Genomic DNA, 23,698 nt, shown 5'->3' with positions numbered 1-23,698 from the left:
ATCGTCACCATACACAATTTCAAGGATGCCCTCTTTGCCTGGTCTCCCTTGTGAAAGCTTTAAAAAAATTTTTTTTACCTCAATTGGGCAACCTGGTTTGATAAAAATAAAGGATAACCTGACTAGAACCCATCTCTCCTTCCACAGGGAAAATGGCGCTGACAGCATACTGGACCTGGGTCTCCTGGAGGCTCCTGAGAAAGCACAGGTAAGCTTCAGCTCTCCATCTCCGGTCCCAGCATGCCCCAACTCTGTGGTCCAGGAACACAAGTCATTAGACATGCCTGAAAGAAAGTTGTATGAAGAATAAAAGGTATGTGGCCTTCAGCCTCATGACATTAATTTACTGGTTAGATTTCTGACTGTGGCTGTTTTTAGAGGTTTACTATAACATAATACAAATATTCACCTCATGATCACCCACCGATATTATGCTCTAATAGTAACAGGAAATAGGGGACTGTTTGTCAACATTTCAGCCATAGCAACCTTTCTCAAGACCAGTCACTTATATTTTACTGGGTGGCACTGATTTTAATTATTTTATGCCGTAATAACCAAAAATGTGTCAACTTGTCAATTACGAATAGTTGTTGCTCATTTCCTGGTTGTAGCAGCAGGAGAACCGTAAGCGTCATGGCTCCACCCGCAGTGTGGTGGACATGGAGCTGGACGACCCTGAAGACGGAGATGACAACGCTCCCCTGTTCTACCAGCCCGGGAAGAGAGGCTTCTACTCTCCCCGGCCCGGCAAGAACACGGAGGCCAGGCTCAACTGCTTCAGGAACATCGGCAGGTAAGTCCTAGCATCCCATTCCCTTTATAGTGCAACCGGGACCCATAGGGAATCTGGAGTGCAGACAATATTTATTTGTATTCAGGGATAAAACAACTAAATTATATGTAGCCTACCTCAAATAATTTTTGTTCTTCTCCAGAATACTAGGGCTGTGTCTGCTGCAGAATGAGCTCTGTCCAATTACCTTGAACAGACATGTCATCAAGGTGCTGCTCGGCAGAAAGGTAATGAATTCCACTGTTATATGTGCACTGTTGTACACTGCAATATGGAGACCACTATATCTGGACTTGTACACGGATAGAGTTCTCATCAGTATGTGTGTCTGTGAGCAGGTGAACTGGCATGACTTTGCCTTCTTTGACCCGGTAATGTACGAGAGCCTGCGACAGTTGATCCGTCACTCTCAGGCTGGAGAGGCAGAGGCTGTGTTTGCAGCCATGGACCTGGCCTTCGCCATAGACCTGTGTAAGGAGGAAGGGGCTGGACAGGTAAAGAACTCATAGGGAGAATATTTCACATGCAGTCAACTCAGGAAGTGCACTTGGGAAACATTTTCAGTCCCGATTTTTTTCATTTAGTTATATTTTTGCACCTGACTGCATGCTTTGGTTTTAATGCATTCTGTCACAACTGGCATTTCACTGTACTTGTGCATGCAACATTAAACATTTGAAACTGCCAGGTTTTGCATTTATCAGAAGTTGACTGTTTTGAAAACCCTTCTATTCTGCAGTCTAATTGTGACAGAGAATGTTCTGAAACATTGCATTATTAACATGACGTCTGCTGTCCATGGCTATATCAGGTGGAGCTGCTGTCAGGTGGGGTCAACATGCCTGTGACTCCTCTCAACGTTTACGAATACGTGAGAAAGTACGCCGAACACAGGATGCTGGTGGTTGCCGAGCAACCTCTTCATGTGAGTTGTACACTCATGTGGCAGTGTGAATTACCATTCACTATAATAAGGGGAACCAAGTGGGGCATTCTATATTGAGTTAGGTCTAAAGTTAGCCTGGTCCCAGATCTGTTTTTGGCATGCCATAGGAGTTTCCAAAACAGCAAATCGGACACCAGTCCAGTCTAAAGCTGGAGTAGGGATAAGCCTAGATGTATACAGAGACAATATCGTAGAGTGTAAATTTGTGAGATTAATACCTTCTCTCAGCTGATGAGAAGGGGATGGATGTGTACTGTATATAAAGATGTTGACATTTAATGTTAATACTGTTTTGTCCCTTCCAGGCGATGAGGAAGGGTCTGTTGGATGTCCTTCCTAAGAACGCCCTGGAGGACTTGACAGCTGAGGACTTCAGGCTGCTGGTCAATGGCTGTGGAGAGGTCAACGTGCAGATGCTCATCAGCTTCACTTCCTTCAATGATGAATCTGGTACAAAGACCTTGGCCCGTATTCACAAAGAATCTCAGAGTATGAGTGCTGATGTAGGATCAGTTTTGCCTTTTTGATCACAATGAATAAGATTATATGGATGGGGAGACATGATCCTAGTACTGTAAAACCTGGATGTATTTAGTTTTCCTTTTGGTTATTGATCCTCACCCTAATACTTTCAGTTATGCAGTTAGAAGTCTTGTAACAAAAATACGTTTGTACTTTTACATGACTTATGTGTGTTTGAGTTGATGGTTTTTATTCCATGATTGAGTCACTTATTTTTGTTATCCCACTCTGAATCTCAACAGGGGAAAATGCTGATAAGTTGTTGCAGTTCAAACGCTGGTTTTGGTCCATCGTGGAGAAGATGAGCATGACTGAGAGGCAAGATCTGGTAAGAAATTATTTTCACTACCTGATGCAGTCCCAGTTTGTGATTTTTATCTGCAGAAACTCAAATATAAATTCCAATATAATCGGATTCCTCTCCCTCCCTGCAGGTGTACTTCTGGACCTCCAGTCCATCTCTGCCAGCCAGTGAGGAAGGCTTCCAGCCCATGCCCTCCATCACCATCAGGCCTCCGGATGACCAGCACCTGCCCACGGCCAACACCTGCATCTCGCGCCTCTACGTGCCACTCTACTCCTCCAAACAGATTCTAAAACAGAAACTCTTACTAGCCATTAAGACCAAGAACTTTGGTTTTGTGTAGAGGTTGACAAACATGTTTACCTGTTGTGTAATATTTACCTAGTTACATTTTTGTAGATTTGTTTTTTGTCTATACAATTTTATGGAATTCGAAGAAAATACAAAAAATGCAGTCGCTCCCCTGGCGGTTATTTTGTTTGTGTTGTGAACACAGACAGCTTGTTCTTATTTTATTTTAATTTTTTTAGTTCTGAAGGTAATATACATTCCTGCATTGGCTTTGTAAAGTTGAAACCCTCTGCTCTATTGGCTTAAACCTTTAGTTCCCAGGAATTTTGCTCGACAGCAAACTGTGCCGAAGCTCAGCCAAAGAGGACCGCAGTAGAAGTATTTAAAAAGTTAAAGTAAAAAAAAAAAAAAACACTGTGATTATGATTTTGTTCCTTGCCCTAAACAGAATACTTACTATCACTGACAGTTTGCTGCTGCCTTGATGGAAAGTCAATATTTTTCTTGTATAGGGGGAGTAGGGAATTTCAAAATAAACTTGGATGCAAATTATAATTTTAGTCTCTTGATTGTTGTAGAATGTATTACTGAATATGGTTTAAATCGATGACCTCACAATAAATGCTAGGCATGCTGATAACCTGGTTTTAGGAACTTTACAAAGACTGCAATTATTTAGATTGTCGGAATACACCCAAGCATACAATAAAACAGGCCACAAATTCTACTTGACGAGGTGGGCAGCAAAAGTTTGGTTCAAGATATGTGATTCATCATTGGGTATAGTTTTTAATCAAATATACTGATAACTAACCCCAAGTAATCTGTTCTAGTCCAGGACCACCATTCTTAATCTGTATGAGGAAATTCGTCATGATTTCAGAGGGACTCCTTCTTCCATGACGTTGCACCAATCGTAGAGCGGGATGCTGCTAAGCACCGCCTGTTTTTCTGTTGCTCCTCGAAATCAACCTTCTTGCTTTATCAGTGGGCAAGAAACCGGTTCATCAGTCATACGAGCTGGACAAATAGCTAGCTATATGAGGGTAATTTATTTCGACCGACTCAAATGTTACATGATTGACAGCTAGCTAACGTGTTAGCAGCTAGGTGGATGACAAGCTAGCGATGATCGTGGTTTTATTGTTTGCCCTGTCAAAACCGTTATTTTTAGCCAGCTAACGTTAACTTTTGCATATTCTGTCAATCATCGAGATCAACCCAAATGGCAGAGAACTGGCAGGACGCGACCTGTCAACAGGTCAAGTTGATAGCAGGTCGCCTGAATGAGCTTCTTTCCACTGGCCTAGACCTCTTGCACTCAGAACTCGGGGTGGATTTTGGAGTGAAGCCCGAGATTCCGCCATGGTTGATCTTCTTAGCAGCGTGCATTGGACTCGTGCTAATGGTGGCTATGTGGGCCGCCGCATGTCGCGGGCTCTTCAAGAAGCGACCGACCATAGTTGAAGTTGAGACCATGGAAAGCACTAAACCAGCTACTATCAAGACGGCAAAAGCAGAGGAACCGAAGAAAAAGAAAAGGAAACCTACAGAAAAGGTAACGTTTCCAATGTTAGCTTACTAGCTAATTATGCTATGCTAATTTTGACAGCTCTGTCACAGTAGATAGCTAACGTTAGTAGTTAGTAGCCGACATTAGCATGATTCGGCTAGCTAGATTAACCTGTCACGTGAGCCAAACTAATATTTGTTTTTAAATTAAGCCTTGTTCTCTCTTGCCCCACAGAAATCACAGCCAAATGGTAGTGTAGTTGCTGAGCTACAAGAGGAAGTCAGAGTGACTGAAGAAGACAACCTGCCAGTAGTGCCACATCATTCTCAAGTCAAGACAGAAAAGGCTTCGGAGGTAGGCCTAATGTTGCTTGTAGAGGCAAATTCTTGCATGCAAGCCTAGGAGACTAGTAAAACAGAAGTCCGTTGTATGCTAAATAAATTCAGATATGCTCGGTTATACCTAACTACATAATATCCCAATTTCTGCACTAAACAAGCCTTCAAGATTGAGAACCGGCCTTATGGCGTTTGTAGTGGAGTTTTCCTAGTGATGATGTGGCTTTTAGACTAGAGGCCTCCCTCCCTTAGGACTCCTACAGTCCTGTGATGTGCAAGGGCCAGCTGGCAATGTCTGTTTGCCAGATTTTAACTTGCAGACGCAGCAGATCCTAAAGGATGGGATGGATGGCTTTCTCACTTAGCTAGTGTCAAGTGTAGCTCCTCCATGATCAAATACAGCTTTCAACCCAGTTGACTGTCAGTCTGTCAATCAATGCTCTTTATAATTGTTTTTGGCATCAATCTGCATTGAGGGGCTGACACTTACAATATAATACTTATTTGATTTGTTTGGTTTATAGCTTTTGAGATTTTAAGGACCGTATAGCCTATAAATTACATGTGAAAAGGCTCTTGGTAGACAGATTTAGGGGGACAAGATAGTGTGTGTGATTTAATATATATATATATATATATATATATACATACACACACCCCAACCTACCTAGTTTGACCATGTTGACTTGATTGAGAACTTTCATAACATGGGGTTTCTGTTCTAATGGTGCAGGGGGCGATGCTTCTGTATGTTACCACTTTCCCTTTCTTTGCCTTGTAGCATTAATCCACCATACATGTTGAAATCTATATATTTAGGTAAAGAATACAAAGAAGAAGCAGAAACAGGCAGTAAAGGAGGCTAAGACGGCTTCTTCACATGGCAAGGAATCGGAGGAAGGTACGCCATACAATACCACCAACTGTTTGAATCGATTGTGCCTAGCAAAGCGCGGTGGTGGCATACATTTACAGCTAATTGTTACATATTTTCAGGGAAATTGAAATGAGTCATATTTTAATGTTAGTCTATGAAAGATTAAATCAATCATTCATGCAATCTGACCAAGATTGGGGGGAGCACTGCTCTAGGATCAGCGTTCTCCCTTTCCAATCTTACCTTGACATTAGAATTATTCCACAAGACTGACGATGGATCGGCTCCTAGAGTTCACCTATGGTTACAAATATTGAGGCGGCTTATTCTAATGCTTACCTTATAATAATGCACTAAATCCATGTTGTGCAAATGTTACATCATGAAATACATTGAGGTAAATATGTATCGGTAGCTTACAAATATCTAAATAAAACTAGATTGCATTAACATGAAATTGATTTCCATATTCAAAAATGTGTATGTAGCCTATACAGTATTTGTCTTTTAATACAGTCATCTTGGTGTTCATTTGAAGCGTCTTTGTTATGCCAAAAAATGGGCAACTTTGTTTTTGTAGTCAGTCTACAAACTTCTGACGTTATCAGCAGTCACAAAGACGGATAAACATCTGTGTATAAAGTGACGCGGAAGGGCAAGAAACATCTAACAACGTACTTTGCTGTTCTATGAGTGGTCTGAGGCAGTCGTTAAATAATGAGCATTTTCAAGAGCAACTTTAGTAATGATTGTTTTGGGAAACAGCTCGGAGATGTAACGATGTTCCTAAGAAGGCTTTAACGATTAACTTAATCTTGAGATGGTTTTGGGAAACTGGGCCCAGAGCCTGGACATTCTAACAGTGGATTTGAACATGAGTTGTAGGCCTATTTAACTTGATCCCACTAACCTTCCCCATGTTTCTATCAGTATCAGGCACCTGGGAGACCAAGATCAGTAACAAGGAGAAGCGTGAGCAGCGCCGTAAAGACAAAACCACCGGTGACGGGTCAGGGAGCCCTGGAGGAGTGGATCCTCTGCCTAGTACTCCTCCCACAGAGTCAACTAAAGTCAGCCCCAAAGCTGCAAACTCTGGGTCTGTCTCTGAGAAGAAGGAAAAGAAGAAGAAAGGTAAAGCTAGCTAGGTCTATCACCTTATGGTATACCTCTCTGCTGGCAAAAGGCAGCAGCTGAGCAGGCCTGAGCTTGGTTAAAGACACCTACACTTTCACAAACTTTCTGTAAACAGACTAATTTGGTATCCAGGGAGATTGCTACTCTCTGTCTTCTCCTGTTATTGAGTTCTGCTGGTCCCCTGTTGATCAGACCTGCTATAAATACAGACCCTGGAGGACTCCGAGCCCAGAGAGAGAGCGGTGTAGCTTCTGCTGCTTGTCAACTGCTCTGTTAGCTTGGAAGCCAAACTGACATGCTCCGTTTCACCACTGAAACAATAGAACTGAGCATATCAGTTTGCGTTCCAGGCTACTGCTCTTTGTGTGTTGACCTGCTCTCCCTTTGCAAATAGGAAATATAAATGTATATGGAAATATACCTACAGCCTTTCCTTTAAACATGAGTGTTATTTCCCCAGGAGAATCCTCCAAAACCAAAGCAGGTGCCGTTGCTGCTGTTGCCGTAGGCAGACCTCAAGGTAAAAAAATATATACATATTGATTCAAATAAGGGTCTGATTAAGGCTTAGGGTGAAATCAAATCATGTCCCATTTTAAGAAAAACAATTAGTTACATGCTCTTGTGTAGTATTTGGTTGGAGTCCATTTCTTAGGCACACTATTTAAAGTGGTGCCATTGTGTGGATGTTCTTGAAGGGTGTTAAATGTGTCTGTTGGTGTCAGCTATCAGCAGCGAGGAGGCTCCGGTAGTGACTGGAGGATGGACTGACCGGGCTGTGACGGCCCCAGCCCTTACCATTGTTCCTGATGAGGAGCACTGGACCACTTCTGAGAGCAATCAAGACACCACTGTCTGGGGGCTCGAGACAGAAAGTAATGATAGTAGTAATATTTCCCTCGAATATACTGCATATGTACATATTAATCAAATCTTACTTTTTGTTATATGCAGGGAATACAGTATACACAGTACAATTACATTTTTACTGGCAGGAGTTTTCACTGAGGTTTTCTATTGCAATGTTGTGTTATTAGGAGGGTGGACTTATTAGGAGGATCCCTGATAACAGAGATAAAGGCTAAAGACCTGAATCTAGTCTCATTAACCAGACTAACAGTTGGCATTGCAGGTAATGGGCTGACTGTTCTTTGTCGACTCCTGGTGTAGGATCACCTTTTGGCCTCTAGATGGCATTGTTTACAGTACAGACAGGTATAGTGCCCTACAAAGGCAAAACGCATTAACTATGAATTTGGTCAAAAATATTTTATCTGTTGTAATGGCCAGGTATATTATTTGATTCGTGTGGTAATAAGTTTCCTAACACAAGAACAAGCCAGTTAATCAGAATATATAATGGAGTAACAAAAATTGCTCTCTGTCTAGACAAAAAGACAGACTTTGCAGTAAAAACAATTACTTAGTTACTGTGTTTTGCCTTTGTAGGGCAGTATAGATATTTAATCAGATTGTATCATTTAAAAACATTTTAAAACTACTAAAGGATCAAAATCATATGGCAATATTAGTTTGCGTATATTGGTGATAGTCCGCCATGAAGCCAAGTCGTTGTGTGTGTTCCAGCAGTGGAACCCCAGCTGCCGTGTCCCAGCCAGCCTGAGCCTCAAGTGGAAGACGAGTGGTCTGGTCTAAGTAAGTAAAACAAACCTTTACACTGGCAATAAAAGTCATTGCAGGGATTAGATCGCATAATGAGTAGTTATACGGGTTGCAAGGTGGCCTGTAGATCAGTGATTCTGCACAGTCCAACTGTATTGTTGTCAGGAGACTGCTGTAGGAGTGAAAATCATCATCTCTGTCTGTACCATGTGTTGTAAAGGTTGTGTTTTTGTGAGGTGTTTTAACTAGAGCTTTCCTCTGGATGTGTTTTCAGATGTTGATGGGTCTGCTGCTGCAGCAGACGGGTGCTCTGACTGGAATGCCCCAGCGGAGGTGTGGGGGAACTATGAGGAACTCCCTGCTCCAGTAGAGGCTGTCCCCCCTGCCCTCGAGGAGCCCCTGCCAGAGACTGTCAAGGTTAGTCGCCAGTTGTGATAACACTTTTTAGGTACCCCTCACGAGAGTTTTCTAACATCAAGGGCCTGTTCCTGGTTAAATAAATAACATGCCTTATATTTAAATACTGTCAATATAATCTGGGAAAGTTGAGAGAGAAACCATCTCCAGAGTTAAACAGAACATTTCATGATGAAGAGATGTCAGGGATTTAATTTAAATGTTGCATTTAAAAACCTCTAAATATAACTATGCATATGTGAGGGTAGACTGACTGGTAATATGCACTACATCCTTGGAATATAACTAGTTTGACTGCAGTGCAACAGTAGCTTGTAAAGAGACCATGCTGTATCCTGTACAAGGTTCTGCACAGAGTAATAGTAGTGATTTGGGGATTGCTTCATTTTAAAAACCTCTGTCAAACAAAACTACACATTTTACATTTCAGAAGCCTCATGTAAAAAAAAATATCTGCTGCTTACTGTACCTTGTCCCCTTGATATTATTTTGACAAGTTGGGGAAAATTGGTCAGGTTGTTAATTTAGGTTGAGCAGTCTAGATCTGTTAAGTATTTTAATTAGTTTAGTACTTTGAATGTTGTTTCGCAGCAAGTATCTGATGAAGAGAGAGAAAAGGCGGAGCCTGCCGCTGATGGAACTGGTAAATTGAAAAAGAAGAAAAAGAAGAAGAAGCAAGCTGAAGATGTAGTTACTGGCCAGGTAACACCGTAGACTAAGCACTTACTGGATTCCTCCTTAACATTATGTTACTGTAGTGATTAGTCTTATTACACAGGAATAGAGCAACTTAATTTAAACTGTTACATCACTCGTTAGAACTACATTGCTGAGTCCTTCATTGGGTCATTGCTACCTGTGGCCTTCCTGATTGGCTCATATTTGTTCTGTTTGTCTGTGATTGACAGGAGTCAGAGGAGCGAAGTAAAAAGGTTGTTGCTGAGGCCAAGGTGAAGAAGCAGCCAATCCAGGAGCCTACTGCTCCTGCTGTCAATGTTGCTGCTGTGAAGGTTGGTGACACTGCTCTATAGACCTCAATGGCTGTGTCAAATGGCACCCTATTCCCTAATAGTGTACTACTTTTGACGAGGGCTTGTAAGGACTATAAAGGAAATAAAGTGCAATTTCATTTAGGGGACCCCTGTTGGCCCAAGAGCACCCCCAGTGAGTGGCAAAGGTTCTTTAGCCTCTTTTAATCCCAAGGTTTCTAATTCCTGCAGGCAAGAGTGGAGCAACCAGTTGTGGTTCAGAACACAGCCCCCATCACACAAGTGCCACCCCAACCCGCAGAGACGGAGCCTACTGCAAAGCAGAACAGTCTACCTGCTCCAACACCTAGTAAGTCTATCAGAACTATGTGAATCACACTGGAGTCTGGTCTAGTGGTAGTGCTGCAGACCCTGGACTACGTATCTCTGCCAGCAGCTGGGGTTCGATCCCTGCATACGTCTTACTTCACTTTATACTTTCCTCTTCTATATCCCCACTCATTTCTTGCTATACTATGATCACAATAGAAACACATTAATATTAAAGGAGGAATAGCTTTACCTTGCCCTCAAACCATTCAGATCTAGACATATTAGTGGGCTGATTGGTGGTGTTCCTGGGCAGGGCTGCCATGTTGTGTGATTGACTGGGCCACTAAGCTATCTGCATACCACCTTCCTCTGAAGTGTAGCTCTTGATCTCTGGAGGTGTAGGAAGCAGCTAGGCCAGGTTATTACTACTAGATTTCCCCTCTCTCCATTCAGTTTGATTGGCTATCCCAGCTAGAGCATCAGTCCTTCTCTTTAATGTATCAATCATACAGTTGCAAAATTTCAGTAACTTTCCTTAAATCCTATTTGGAAGATTCTTGGAATACGTTTAGGAATAAGCAGGAAGTCCAGGAAAGTTACAGAAATGTTGCAAACCTAAAAACTCAAGACTGTATACAGACAGGGCTGCAGTTCTCGCTCAGTCTTTTGTTTCAACCCAGCTACTATTCAAGCCATTGATTGGATGATTCAGGTGGTAGTACTGCGGGAGAACAAAAATGTACACTTCCTAGTGATCATTCTGGAATGGATTCTACACACTTCCTGCTTCTAAAGTCTTCGTTTCTGTTTTATATATATATATATATATATATATATATATATATATATATATATATATATATATATATATATATATATATATATATATATATATATATATATATATATATATATATATATATATATATATTTTTTTTACAACCTGTGTCTTGTCTTACAAGGAGTCCCATATTGTATTGTAAGACTATTCTCCCTGTGTGTTTTCCCCCATAGAAAAACCTGAAGAGAGCCAGCCTTCCAAACCAGTGATGAAGAAGAAACGGGCAAGAAGAGAAACATGAGTTGGAGTCATGAACATTATATGCAAAACACTTTGGATAAAACAGCTGTTTATGCAACATATAAATACTTCCCCTTTTAAAAACGGAAATATCAAACTTCTAAGTTCTGACCGGCCAGCTTCATATCCAAAAGGCAGCCTGGTCAAGCAGACTGCATCTAGATGAACTGTAAAGCTAAATTCTGCGATTCTGATCAATATCGTAGTGTGGGCACACATGAACTGTTTTCCAATTCAAATGAATCTTTCGAACGTTCATGTTTGATTAGACACCTAGAAAATGAATAATAAATCCTGATTTAATAGTGATTGGGATGTTGTGGCTTTGAGATTATTATAGAGGAAGAGTCAGCCGAGTCACGTTACAGGCCTTTATTCTGCAGTCTTTGCTGTTTATATCGTTAACCATATTGGTGCAGTGACTCCTGCTCAAAAGGTCAAGTCCAACACTATAAGGTTGTGTTCAATAGATCACATGGTAGCAAACCGTTTTGAAAGGGAAAAACTAAATAAGCGATTGCTATCTGACAAGTCCAGGTAGTCCTCCCTGTTTCAGTCAATTTTGTACTGTTTGGTGTCTCATGAACACGACCCAAGAGAATCATGTTTAGCATTTGGATGCAGGTGGTGTTAGTGGTATCTCTACTATTCTGCTGTACATGAAAAAGAGACATACTTTCAGTTACTTGCTGTTATTTTGATAATCAGTGTTGTGCTCAGACTGTGTAGTTGCTTCTACCATTGATGGCTGTTGTCCTGTCCACCCGTGGTTGATGATTCAAAAGTCCTCAACCTTTTGTAACCTCTTTGTAATAAACGCTTCAAGCCATATGTAAAAAATAAAAAGGCCCTTTTCTATATTTGATTTCTTTTATATTTCTATAGTTTTTTCCTATTAATCAGTTACCTCTTATTTCTCTCTTTTTTTTCTTTTGAGCAACTGATTGGTGTTTAGTCCTGCTGTAGACAGGATGGTTTCAAACTGCTTTAATCAATGATGTATTTGTAATGATGCAGTAATCAGGAATACAATTTGATGCCTTAGTTGGTTGGGAAATGTAGGCATGTGCTCTACCAACCGTTTTAATGTGTTGATTGTGTCCTATGTTGGACCATGTTTATTCTGCACCCTGAATCTTTCTCCACTTGTCTTTCTTCCTCTGGAAATGTAACCTGTGAATTGCTTCCGTTTTTCCTGATTGGGGATAGTAATGTCTCGGTTGAATTATTTAAATCAATGTGTTTGATACTTGTCCTTTACCTCTGTCTTTATTGTCAGAATGTTCCAAATGCAATATAATCAAATATGCCCTTTGTGTGAATTTCTACCATAAAGATCATAAAGGCACTATTGTGAAGCGTGAATATTCTCATTCAACATATCTTAATAAACATAGCAGGCAGCTACAGTGTAACTATTTAAATTTCCCGGCGTTGGTGAGGGATGATGGGAACTCTATTCTAGAAACTAGTTACATCACCGGCTCTTGATCCGATCTAGCCCAGGTCACATGCTCCAATGTTTGCTACTTGACTGAGTTGATCACTAGAGCCGCGGTGAGGCTTTTATCAAGAATTGGGGACGACATCGCGCGCGCCGGAGAAGAAATTCACGTCGATCTATTTGGATTGTTTATCATTAACATCTGTGAAGTGCCTCCTCCTAGGACTACAATATGATTTCCCCGTGGGACCGATGTCATTCCACCAGATGCTGCCTGTGCTGTCATGTCCGCACAGGCACTGTTATCCTGGGGGTTTGGTATATGGTGAGCATCCACAGTCGCTATTATTCACATACCACTAAAAACGGTATGTTATTATTTGTAGGACGTTTTTCCATGTTAAATGATGTTTATCAAGTAGAAAGTGGTCTCATTGTGATTGGCTGCAAGTGATAACATGTATGTAATGGATTGTTTTGTTAATTAGGAATTAACAAGTTAAGGTGTCAACGTAACCTAACACCATTGGGGAAAAAACGTTCATTCATTTTTCAGTACACTCAGCCCTTCAGGACAGGTTACAGGTCTAGTGTCAGGTAGAAAGAAGCCTTTAGGTTATGGCAATAATTAATTTTACATTATGCACATAGGGCCTAGGCATATGTATAATTAATTTAAAAGTTAACTCACTATCTATCCTTGTGGAGTCTTTCCATCATGTTGACATTAAATTGAATGTCAGCCTACATTGCTGAGTTAGAGGTGGTTCACTCAAATTATACAATTACTGTTTCCTTACCTGGAAAACACAGCCAAATAGTTCCTAATTAAGGAATCCTATAATAAAGTAATTTGGGTGAACTAGTTATCCCTTTATAAAGGCTGAGCTATTAATATGTATCTGTATCCTCGTCAGTCTGACTGGTCCTTATGTCTTTGAGATTAGCTGATTAATGCCATCAAATGCATGTGGAGCCTTTCCTTCATGTTGTGGTTGAACCTTTCCTTAACGTTGATGTGTGTGTCGTGTTCCTATCTTGTTTGTCAGTCTAAATGTCCTTATGTCTTAATGTCCTTTAGCTGATCAATGCGGTGGTGTTACTCATCCTCGTCACGGCCCTGGGTGATCCTGACCAGTACCATCTGACCAGCACTGAGCTGGCTAACGACTTAGATGACATGGATGACGCCAGTAAGTAGCCTATAGCTTTATGTCTGGGATAGATGTGTGTGACGTTGCATAGGCCTGCCCACGCCTCCTTAGTAGCCTGACGGGCCAGTGTGTTTGTGCTCTAGCCAACTCCTCTGTCTGTTGTGTATGTGATGACAATGATGGAAACTACTATGGCGTTACATATCAACGACCCAAAACTACTGGTTTTATAAATCACTTTATATAATTGAAAGCAGCCAATAGTCAGTATTTCTCTCACTACACAATAAAGCAAATCAAATCTCTGTCCGTGGGCACGCATGTCTAATGTTCAGCTGTGTTGTGTATTTTCACAAACTTGCTAAATCAGCTAGGTCTTGCCCAGGTTGGAAATGAACTGTAGCAGTATATGCTGGCCAAATTGACATGTCTGCCATTGGTTGTGGGTACAGTAGTGTCTGATTGAAACTGACTGAGTTGACCCAGTTCCGGTCAGATTAAACCGTCCTGTGATCCCTTTTGCCGTTGGTCCAGCTGGCCCTGCATTAGGCAGGCCATAGAAATATAATTACTAGAACGGCCATCCCTGTTCAAGTCAATGTGCCATGATAGGTGGAATGGCAAATTTCTACGAGGCAGGCAGTGATTCAGTTCAGGCTAGTTACAGAACTAAAGCAGACTGGCTTTTGTTCTGTTCTGTTGGAGCAGACAACTGTGTTCTCTGGGCTGTGCACAGATGGACAGGATTACTGTGACGCTGACAGTTTGTGACATAGTATTTTTGTTTTCTGTGAAATCCACTCACTGTCATGGTATCAAGATCAGGTCACATCTACACAGAAAGTTGGGTCATTTTCACATAATCAGTGTCAATCTAAGAATGAGCTGAATTTATTATAAGCTTATAAATTACTGTGCGATTTAAGACAATAATCACCATCCAAGGACAAAACACCAAGTTATTTTTTTCATCATTTGCTACGGTTTAATTTATTTTAATGCAGACCTTGTATACAGTATGATTTCCCTTCTATTCCAGACATGTGTATTGCTTCAGCGATCTCGTTGCTGATGATACTAATTTCTGGGATGGCGACCTACGGTGCATATAAGGTAAGAAAAAGTCACTTCAGCTTTCTGCTGTTGCTTGTACTGGTATACTATGTCTGCTCTCATAAGAATGAATACAGATGAAGACACTAGGAGGATCATCCAAATATAGTTTAAACGTTATTGTCCAAATGTAGTTTTTTTTTTAAACTGTTCAAATCCAGATTTACAGACATGGTCTTGAATGGTATCGTCCCACTAGAGTAAGTTCACCAAAACTCCCACCAGAAACACATTGATTTACGTTTAATGCATCGGTCAGACCGTTTAGTTTCAATCGTAGTTTTTTCAGATAGATATATTAGCCTTTCCTGCCGCTGCAGCTCTTCAGATGCTATTCCCTCGTGGCTAACATAAAACTGTTTTTCCTGTTTCAGCAACATGCTGCTTGGATCATCCCATTCTTCTGCTACCAAGTCTTTGACTGTGCACTGAACACCCTGGTGGCTGTTAGTATTGTGGTCTACCCCAACACCATACAAGACTACCTCCAACAGCTGGTAAGAAGGACTCCAAAGTTAAACTCTTATTCTAATAAAGTGCCTGACATGACACTCTATTGCCTGTATAATGCACTAGATAGTGCACCATATAAGGAATTGGGTGCCATTTTGGATGTAGCCACCACACTCTACCCCCAATCTCACTGCAGCTGATGTTGTCTGTCTGACTGTCTCGTGTCACCCTCACAGCCTGAGAACTTCCCCTACAAAGAGGACATCACGGCCATGAGCAATGTGTGCCTGGTCTTCATCGTGCTCCTCTTCATCGGATGCATCCTCACCTTCAAGGTAACTGCTACTGAACAGACACACACACACACATAATTTTCATTACTTACTGTATGAGTGACAAAACAGTGCTTATGCTGTGTGAGATGAAAATTGTGCTCATCTGAGGAAGTTATTCAGGTTATTTTTTGGGCAGAAACCCTTGGGGACAGACCGAGGGTCCTGCAGTGGTTCAAACGTCTGGCAGGAGCTGTTTCACAAGGCTGTTGTTTTCATAACACTATAATGGGAGACATTGAGGCAGTGCCCTCGACAGTGTTGCTCTTGGCCCATTCAGGCTAGAGAGCTTTCACATTAGCTCTGACAAACTGTCAGATGATGCCAACTACCAATGTCCCACCACAAAAATACAACTCTGTTTTATGGCATTGTAAAAGCCCCTCTAAATGGCCTGCCAGTTCTATTAGGCTGCTGCTACAGAGCTCCATAGACCATCCAAAAGTAGGGAAACAGATTGAGAGAAAGAGGATGTGGTTTATTTTGATAGACTTCAGTAAGGCTCTGTGTCACCATGTAAAACTGTGGAGATGCCTTACTGAGGCCATCTTAATGCAAACATGCTATAATAATGAGGATGACCACACGTTTCTATTACTTCTGGTCCAATCCAAAAGTAAGGGTTGATACATAGCTCTGCTGTCAGTGAGTGATAATTGTTCTGTATAGATGTTGCTACCTCTACCAGCATATCATCCACAGACGACTGACGATTGTATGTGAGTTTAGCACATTGAGTAATGTATTTGGGAAACACTTACTGAATGTCTATATACCATATGGAGGTCTACAGTTTTTACTTTACGTTGTTGAAGAGCCCGTAAAAGTGACAGAGGTGTGAATTCATTAAAGTTTTGTTACGTTACAGCCGTATTGTATAATGTATTAAATAAAAAATGTTCCTCATCAATCTACACACAATACCCCATTAATGGCAAAGCAAAAAGGTTTTTTTTAATGTTTGCACATTTCTTAAAAATAAAAAAACAGAAATACCTTATTTCCATCAGTATTCAGACCCTTTGCTAGGAGACTCGAAATTGAGCCCAGCTGCATCCTGTTTCCATTGATCATCCTTGAGATGTTTCTACTATTTGATTGGAGTCCACCTGTGGTAAATTCAATTGATTGGACATAATTTGGAAAGGCACACACCTGTTTTATAAAAAGGTCCCATAGTTGACAGTGCATGTCAGAGAAAAAACCAAGCCATGAAGTCGAAGGAATTGCGCAAATTCTAAAAACCTGCTTTGCTTTGTCATTATGGTGTATTGTGTGTAGATTGATGAGGGGACACACACAATTTAATCAATTTTAGAAAATGTGGAAAAAGTCTAGGTGTCTGAATACTTTCCAAATGCACTGTGTATATATACAGCTGAGCTCAGTCCTAGTCTGTCTTATAGGAGCCAACTGCTTTACCAGATGGTGTTTGGCTGGACAGTACAAATCCCCCAGAAAGCTACCGTACTGCTCACTGAGCGTGATGATGTCAGGGAACAATGAGAGCTTGTTTTTGTACCACTCTCCTGAATGAGCTGTACTATACCTTTCTGGAATGGACTGGAAATTGAGTCTTGTAATTTTCTGAATGAATGAATCCCCTCTGCATTGGGATGGAGATTGAGTCTTAACGCTTTCTGAATTAATTATACAGTACCCCTTTGGATTAAGATGAATATTGAGCCTTTGAGAGATACTGTACCTTTTAAATTATGTCAGCTGTTGATAAAGTTATTTTCTTTAATGTCTTTGATAATGGTTTTCCCTTTGCAGGCATACCTGATAGCGTGTGTGTGGAACTGCTACCGGTATGTGCGTGCAAGAAGCACCACAGAAGTCCTGATATACGTCACTACTAATGATACCACGGTAAGTCCCAGGATACAAGCATCTATTTAAATTGCTGTACTGTGTATTACTACTGTATTATGACATAGTGGGTTCGTTTTGGTATTTTATACTAGTCTGCTGTAGTTACTACAGTATTATGCAATTTCCTCTGTTCAGTTAGTTGGGTTTGAAGAAACTGACATACTCCAGACAAACCACCTCTGTGAATGCGGACTACCTTTTTGACAGTTATGTTTTTCCACAAATATTGACATTGCTTTTACTCCTACAATAATGTTTTAATTTCCAACTCGACCAGCAGCTGAGAAATGCACTGTTTCTGTTATTCACTCTAACCCTTTGCTTGCAAAGTTGAAACAATCTAGACATTTACCAGTCCTGTACTATCATATAATATATTTATTTGTATTCATATGATACTTCTCATCTACTCTATAATTACCCATCCCTCCCTTCCTCATTAACTCCCTCTGCTTTGTGCTTTGCATTCTGGAGAAAGTAAAAATCATAAATCTATCATAAAGCATTCATCATATCTCGTGTGATAGGTCACTGATCAGGTTCATATTATGCGTAGGTTAGGTTCCCCTCAAGACGGTGAGGGAGAGCGCATTCCATCAGTAAAGCCATCATATCAGAGTAGGAAGGAAGTATAAAGTTGTAGTAAGTTGGGCTGTAGTAAGGGGCTTTGTGTGGATGAGGCCGGAAAAAAATCCACACTGGCATACTCATTAATATGGCTATAGTACATTGGCCACCTACTCAATGAAAAGCTCTTGGTCTGTCTCTCTACTGGTATCATATAGCTCAAGCTTGGCCACCTGGCTGCTTATCCGCAGATATTACAACACGTTATCCACTGTTGAACCAGGGGAGGGGAGAAATGCAGCCTGAAAACATGGCGTTAGCGAGGGGAGGATCTGGTTTAGCTATCAGATCATTGCAGCACTGCTCATCCAGCTAGCCTGGGGGAAGAGGATTACTGTGTGATGTCACAATGCAGGTGTAGGAGGGGAGAGTGAGGGGTTGTCAACAGTGTTTGTACCTCAACGATGAGAGTCAGAACAATACCTTTATCAGGACTTTTTGTTCCACCAGTAAAATGTGTCACTGCATAATGTTGTAATTGACAAGAGTTTGATATCCAAAAGTGATGAAGTAGGCTTTTGTAAATTGGATATTTATTTGCCCCCCCGAATATAAACCTTAAATTCAAAGCCACTACGAATGGCTCATGATGCTCATGATTTGTTTTGAACATGTAGAGCACAGGTCAGCTACAATGTGACTTTTTCTGTTCTGACCCCCAAAAGTTTTTATCACCAGGAATTCAGCTTAAAATGTATTCCAGTATTTCCACCCCCCTACTTTCATTTTTTTTTTTACCCGTCCCGCAGTTGGCATTTTGCCTACTGCAGGGACGTCATTGTAAATAAGAATTTGTACTTAATTGTCTTGCCTATTTAAATAAAAATCTATAGTTGCCTACCCTGATGTAGAGGAATGACTTGATGTTTTGGTCTAGAGAAGCTGAGGCACTTCTGGTGCTCCTTATGTGTAAAACACCTTAGCTATAAAAGGGACTAGACCAGACTGCTCTATTTAACCATTAAAATCATTAGTCAAAAGTGCGAGAAAAAATACATTCTGCCTGCCATGCTTTCCGTAGGTCTAGGCTTTTCAATTTAGGCTTCAAGTGGGCAGAAAATATTCTGGTAGACCACCAGTCTACTGGAGTGTTCTGATTCCCTACTTCTCTCCTGAAGTGTACGCTCACTCACTCCCCTCCTAAACTTAAATGATGTTGATTAAGTGATTTTAGAGGGAGTTTCCTACACCAGTCCATTCCTTTTAAATCTATAGTGGGGATTGACTGCGTGTACACTTCATGGAAAAAGGTAGACTGCAGCCGTCTGTGTATTATTGACAGGTTACTATAATCAGGGACACTGCGTTGCCTTCTGTGTCCGGGAAACTACCATGTGAAGTATAGCTTCAGGACATCAAGCACAATGTGTAGTGTTAAATCACTGGTCTGAGATCAGAAAGGTCCACCATGACATGGACTCCAGTCTGGACTGTAATGCCATTATGCCCCTAACTAGTGCCTTACTGATGTGTGTGAGGATGGCATTGGCATACTCTAACCATATTTTACAGTATCCTCTGCCGGTGTTGTCCATCAAATGCATTGAATCAGAGATGTTGCCTACAGTATGTCTCTGTGTCAGTAGGAAAACCAGGATGGGTTACATGCATCTGAGAGAGAGACACACACACACACACACACACACACACACACACACACACACACACACACATCCCATGATAGCATTTGGTTGGTTCCCCAGAGAGAGTGTAGTAGTCTGAAGAGAGGACATCTGAGACGGAGTTCTACTTTACCTCATCAAAGACACAGAGGAACTGGCTGACTGAACCTGACTCATGTCAGTCAGATAGGATGTAAATGTGGACTTGCCTTGCTGACTGAGAACCACAGTCACTGCCTGGAATCCAAACTGTTTCACCTCACAGATTTCAGTCTGGACCTGCTCCAATAGACTTGGATCGCATTCATTTACTGTATGGCCTTCTAATAGATTTGGCCTCTCAATAGACTTGTACCACATTCATTCATTCATGGCCTGCCTTTCTCCCTCTTTAATCTTCTCTCATCTCTCTATTCTCCCATCCAGACTATTTGAAGATCATTACAGATCTGTTTTGAAATCCTCTGTCATCCTCTCTATATATGACCATCGTGTCACTTCCGGGAGCTCACACGATTTTCACTTAATCCTCAAGAGTATATTTGACCAACTGCTGTTTGGAATTAGACCAATACACAGCCTATTATATTACTGCTTGTAGTCTTTGCCAGTGACAAACTAATATATTCGAAACCATGTCAAACAGTTAAATAGCATTTTGATGTCGGTTGTCAGTCACACATTAGAAGACTCTGGTCTTGATCACCCTTTATTCTGCATTCCCAGGTACTGTTACCCCCATACGATGACACCATGGCTATTCCATCATCCAAGAACGCTCCTCCCCCCTATGGGGCACCCTACATAGCATGAAGAACCTGGGCCGCTGTTATGCTGACGGACTGGACCCCCTTGTTACTACAGCAGTCAGACATTCCAACCAGACCTGGGCAACAAATATGATGTTTTCTTTCCAATACATTATGCATTTTATAGTTGGCATTTGATAACTGTCACACTGGGTGTGTAGTGTTAGCAGTATTTTAATTTAAAAAAAAATGTTTTGTAATAATTTGACCCAGACCCCAATACTACTGATTCTTTCCAAAACATTTAACCTACACACATTTACTTACTTACCTGTTACTGTGATACTGTTTAACATTATACTGTTTATTTGGAGTTATTTATTTTCACTGATCTACAGTTGAAACATTGAGCAGGAAAGAGTTCAAATATGAGCGCACTAGTAGTGAGTGTAATAGCAGATATATTTTTCTTGCTTGTACTAAACTGTACTTCTACATGTTCTCTACTGCCAGTCCTAGTCCAAAGGCCACCCACCAGAAACGTGTTTTCATGGTCTAAGTACACACCCTCAGGGGTGTCCCCTCCTGTATTCCCTTTTCACCCACGACTGCGTGGCCAGACACGAATCCAACACCATCATTAAGTTTGCTGACGACACAACAGTGGAAGGCTTGATCACCGACAACGATGAGACGGCCTACAGGGAGGAGGTCAGAGAACTGGCAGTGTGGTGCCAGGACAACAACCTCTCCCTCAATGTGAGCAAGAGAAATGAGCTGATCGTGGACTACAGCAAAAGGCGGGCCGAAGAGGCCCCCATTAACATCGACGGGGCTGTAGTGGAGCGGGTCGAGAGTTTCAAGTTCCTTGGTGTCCACATCACCAACAAACTATCATGGTCCAAACACACCAAGACAGTCGTGAAGAGGGCACGACAAAACCTTTTCCCCCTCAGGAGACTGAAAAGATTTATCATAGGCCCCCATATCCTCAAAAGATTCTACAGCTGCACCATCGAGAGCATCCTGACCGGTTGCATCACCGCCTGGTGTGGCAACTGCTCAGCATCTGACCGTAAGGCACTACAGAGGGTAGTGCGAACGGCCCAGGGCCAAGCTTCCTGCCATCCAGGACCTATAAATAGGCGGTGTCAGAGGAAAGCCCATAAAATTGTCAGTGACTCCAGTCCCCCAAGTTAGACTGTCTTCTCTGCTACCGCATGGCAAGCGGTACCGGAGTGCCAAGTCTAGGACCAAAAGGCTCCTCAACAGCTTCTACCCCAAAACCATTAGACTGCTGAACAATTTACATTGACCCCCCCCCCCCTTGTACACTGCTGCTACTCGCTGTTTGTTTGTTACCTAAGCATAGTCATTTTGCCCCCACCTACATGTACAGATTACCTCAACTAACCTGAACCCCTGCACACTAACTCGGTACTGGTGCCCTTGTATATAGCCTTGTTATTCTTATTGTGTCACTTTTTATTATAACTTTTGATTTTAGCCTACTTGGTATATATTTACTTCTTCATGAACTGCACTGTTGCTTAGTAAGTAAGAATTTCACGGTAAAGTCTAGACCTACACAAATCAAATCAGGCACTGCAACCCCCCCTAAATGTTTTAAATTATTAGGCTGATTTAGGCTGGTCCCAGAGCTGTATGTGCGTTTTCATGACGATTACAGTCAGAGGAGTTGGCTAAAGCACACACAGATCTGAAAACAGGCGAATGAGGATTGTATCCTCGACTCAAAATATTTATTTGTTCTGCCCATGATCACTGTTCGTTGTTGGATTGCCTTTACAAACAACATCCTTTCTGATAGGGTGCACTGAGAGATGTATGAAGTGTTGCTATGCGTGGAAGGATTCCAAAGATTTAAAGCACCTGCCTGTAATCTAACTGAGATGATCGAAGAGCAGAAGTTATATCACCAAGTTACTCGTACGTTATAGTTTAGTGTGTATAGAAAACTGTCATTATCCTGAATTATTACAACAGGACTGTTTCGAATAAAGGAAAAAGTGGTGGTCTTGTTTTTTGAATGAAGTCAATGTAAGCAGACCAGTCTGCTCTGCCGGATGCAGTTATTGACAAGCTGTTCCCCAGGCGGGGGATGTTCTCTGAGGACTCCGTCACATTTAACCGTCTGCTGCTGCAGCATAAAAAGACATAGAAGTTATATTTATTTGTCCATTAAAAACACATTTAATTGATGGACAGATCTTGTTTTTATTTTGGATCCATAAGTATGCTGTGTGTTGTATTTACTGTGCATCTCATTTTAATATGTTATACACTTGATCAGTTCTAGAGCAGGGGCTACGGTTCTGTTTTTCAAAAGGGCTTTGAGACAAATCCACTATAGTATAATTGTGTTACGTTACATCACTGCTGGTTAGGCCTATGGGATGAAAAGTCAAGGACTAAAAGGCCTCTGGCACTAATTCTGTCATCCTTACCTCATAAACCTGAATAATGGAAATTCTCTATGAAACGTGGAAACGGTTTGGCCATCGACTTTAAAAGCTGTTAGGGCCATAACATTGTAAGACAGGTAGTCTATTTTCAGGATGATTGACATTCAGTGCACTGAAAGCACTGCTTTGGACCCTTTTCCATAAACTGCTGCCTTACTGTTTCCTTCTGTTCAATGTGGAGAGTTCATCCAGATGTCTTCCAGGTACAGTAACCTCCTTACACTGTAGCTTGGACCACCATTGGACCAGGACCACAGTACTATAGTTGAACTATCTGACCATTGGCAAAACCAATACGCGTGTCATTTACTTTGAGAAATGTACAATACAGTTGAGTTGTAGACACACTAATCAGCATTTCACATTGCTGTTTGTCAGATGTAAGAACGGATGGATGGGATATCTGTTTGATTATTGGTCACTATTTCTGATCAAAGAAGATCATGTTTATGGTTACCAAAATGCTTGGTGGGCTCAGTTGAAGATGTCTTGATTGTCTTGATATACTGAAATGATAGTTTAAACTGATAGCCTGCTGTGTGAAAACATGAAGATTGGATCCATACACCAATTTATTTTCTCCACATGTCTCCAATAGGAGGCTTCGCTCCCCAGGTCAGAGCCAGCCTGAATTAAGGCAGCTAAGAGTAAATACAGAAGCAGTCAGTCCAAGAGGAGAGGGAGCTAGTCTGCTGCACGT

At 41.4% G+C, this 23,698-nt stretch overlaps 3 protein-coding genes across 32 annotated transcripts in view; all 3 read left to right on the top strand.

Moving 5' to 3' along the window:
• The window catches only part of LOC109907547 (E3 ubiquitin-protein ligase UBR5), a 40,581-nt gene extending 37,162 nt beyond the window's left edge, over window positions 1-3,419 (top strand). For 13 of the 29 annotated variants that reach the window (XM_031787904.1, XM_031787792.1, XM_031787803.1 and 10 more), the window contains 8 exons: window positions 148-208; window positions 615-796; window positions 939-1,023; window positions 1,135-1,290; window positions 1,608-1,721; window positions 2,048-2,231; window positions 2,507-2,592; window positions 2,699-3,306. In XM_031787904.1, the coding sequence (XP_031643764.1) occupies window positions 148-208; window positions 615-796; window positions 939-1,023; window positions 1,135-1,290; window positions 1,608-1,721; window positions 2,048-2,231; window positions 2,507-2,592; window positions 2,699-2,911 (1,081 nt within the window). In that variant the 3' untranslated portion in view covers window positions 2,912-3,306. Of the gene's footprint in view, window positions 1-147; window positions 209-614; window positions 1,024-1,134; window positions 1,291-1,607; window positions 1,722-2,047; window positions 2,232-2,506; window positions 2,593-2,698 lie in introns of all 29 variants that reach the window. The other 16 variants (XM_031787866.1, XM_031787861.1, XM_031787852.1 and 13 more) reach the window with 10 other exon arrangements.
• Window positions 3,420-3,694: 275 nt separating this feature from the next.
• Window positions 3,695-12,491, top strand: LOC109907554 (protein LYRIC-like). Of its 2 annotated transcripts, none has more exons than XM_020505588.2 (12): window positions 3,695-4,417; window positions 4,607-4,726; window positions 5,530-5,611; window positions 6,518-6,718; window positions 7,182-7,241; window positions 7,447-7,596; window positions 8,309-8,377; window positions 8,619-8,761; window positions 9,353-9,463; window positions 9,670-9,771; window positions 9,982-10,099; window positions 11,077-12,491. In XM_020505588.2, the coding sequence occupies exons 1-12, from the start codon at window positions 4,085-4,087 to the stop codon at window positions 11,142-11,144; spliced, it is 1,557 nt and encodes a 518-aa protein (XP_020361177.1). In that variant the 5' UTR covers window positions 3,695-4,084; the 3' UTR covers window positions 11,145-12,491. The 2 variants fall into 2 exon arrangements, with proteins under 2 accessions (XP_020361177.1, XP_020361186.1); XM_020505597.2 differs by having other exon boundaries at window positions 3,827-4,417; window positions 8,312-8,377.
• Window positions 12,492-12,642: 151 nt separating this feature from the next.
• Window positions 12,643-22,738, top strand: LOC109901723 (lysosomal-associated transmembrane protein 4B). Its single transcript, XM_020497698.2, has 7 exons — window positions 12,643-12,912; window positions 13,669-13,780; window positions 14,781-14,854; window positions 15,229-15,351; window positions 15,544-15,642; window positions 17,416-17,511; window positions 20,490-22,738. The coding sequence occupies exons 1-7, from the start codon at window positions 12,820-12,822 to the stop codon at window positions 20,574-20,576; spliced, it is 684 nt and encodes a 227-aa protein (XP_020353287.1). The 5' UTR covers window positions 12,643-12,819; the 3' UTR covers window positions 20,577-22,738.
• The last annotated feature ends 960 nt before the right edge of the window (window positions 22,739-23,698 follow it).

The sequence above is a fragment of the Oncorhynchus kisutch genome, linkage group LG2, assembly GCF_002021735.2.
Source record: "Oncorhynchus kisutch isolate 150728-3 linkage group LG2, Okis_V2, whole genome shotgun sequence".
NCBI classification, from domain to species: Eukaryota; Metazoa; Chordata; class Actinopteri; order Salmoniformes; family Salmonidae; genus Oncorhynchus; species Oncorhynchus kisutch.
The sequence above is the reverse complement of the archived record's forward strand: the minus strand, read 5'-3'. Positions and strand labels throughout refer to the sequence as shown.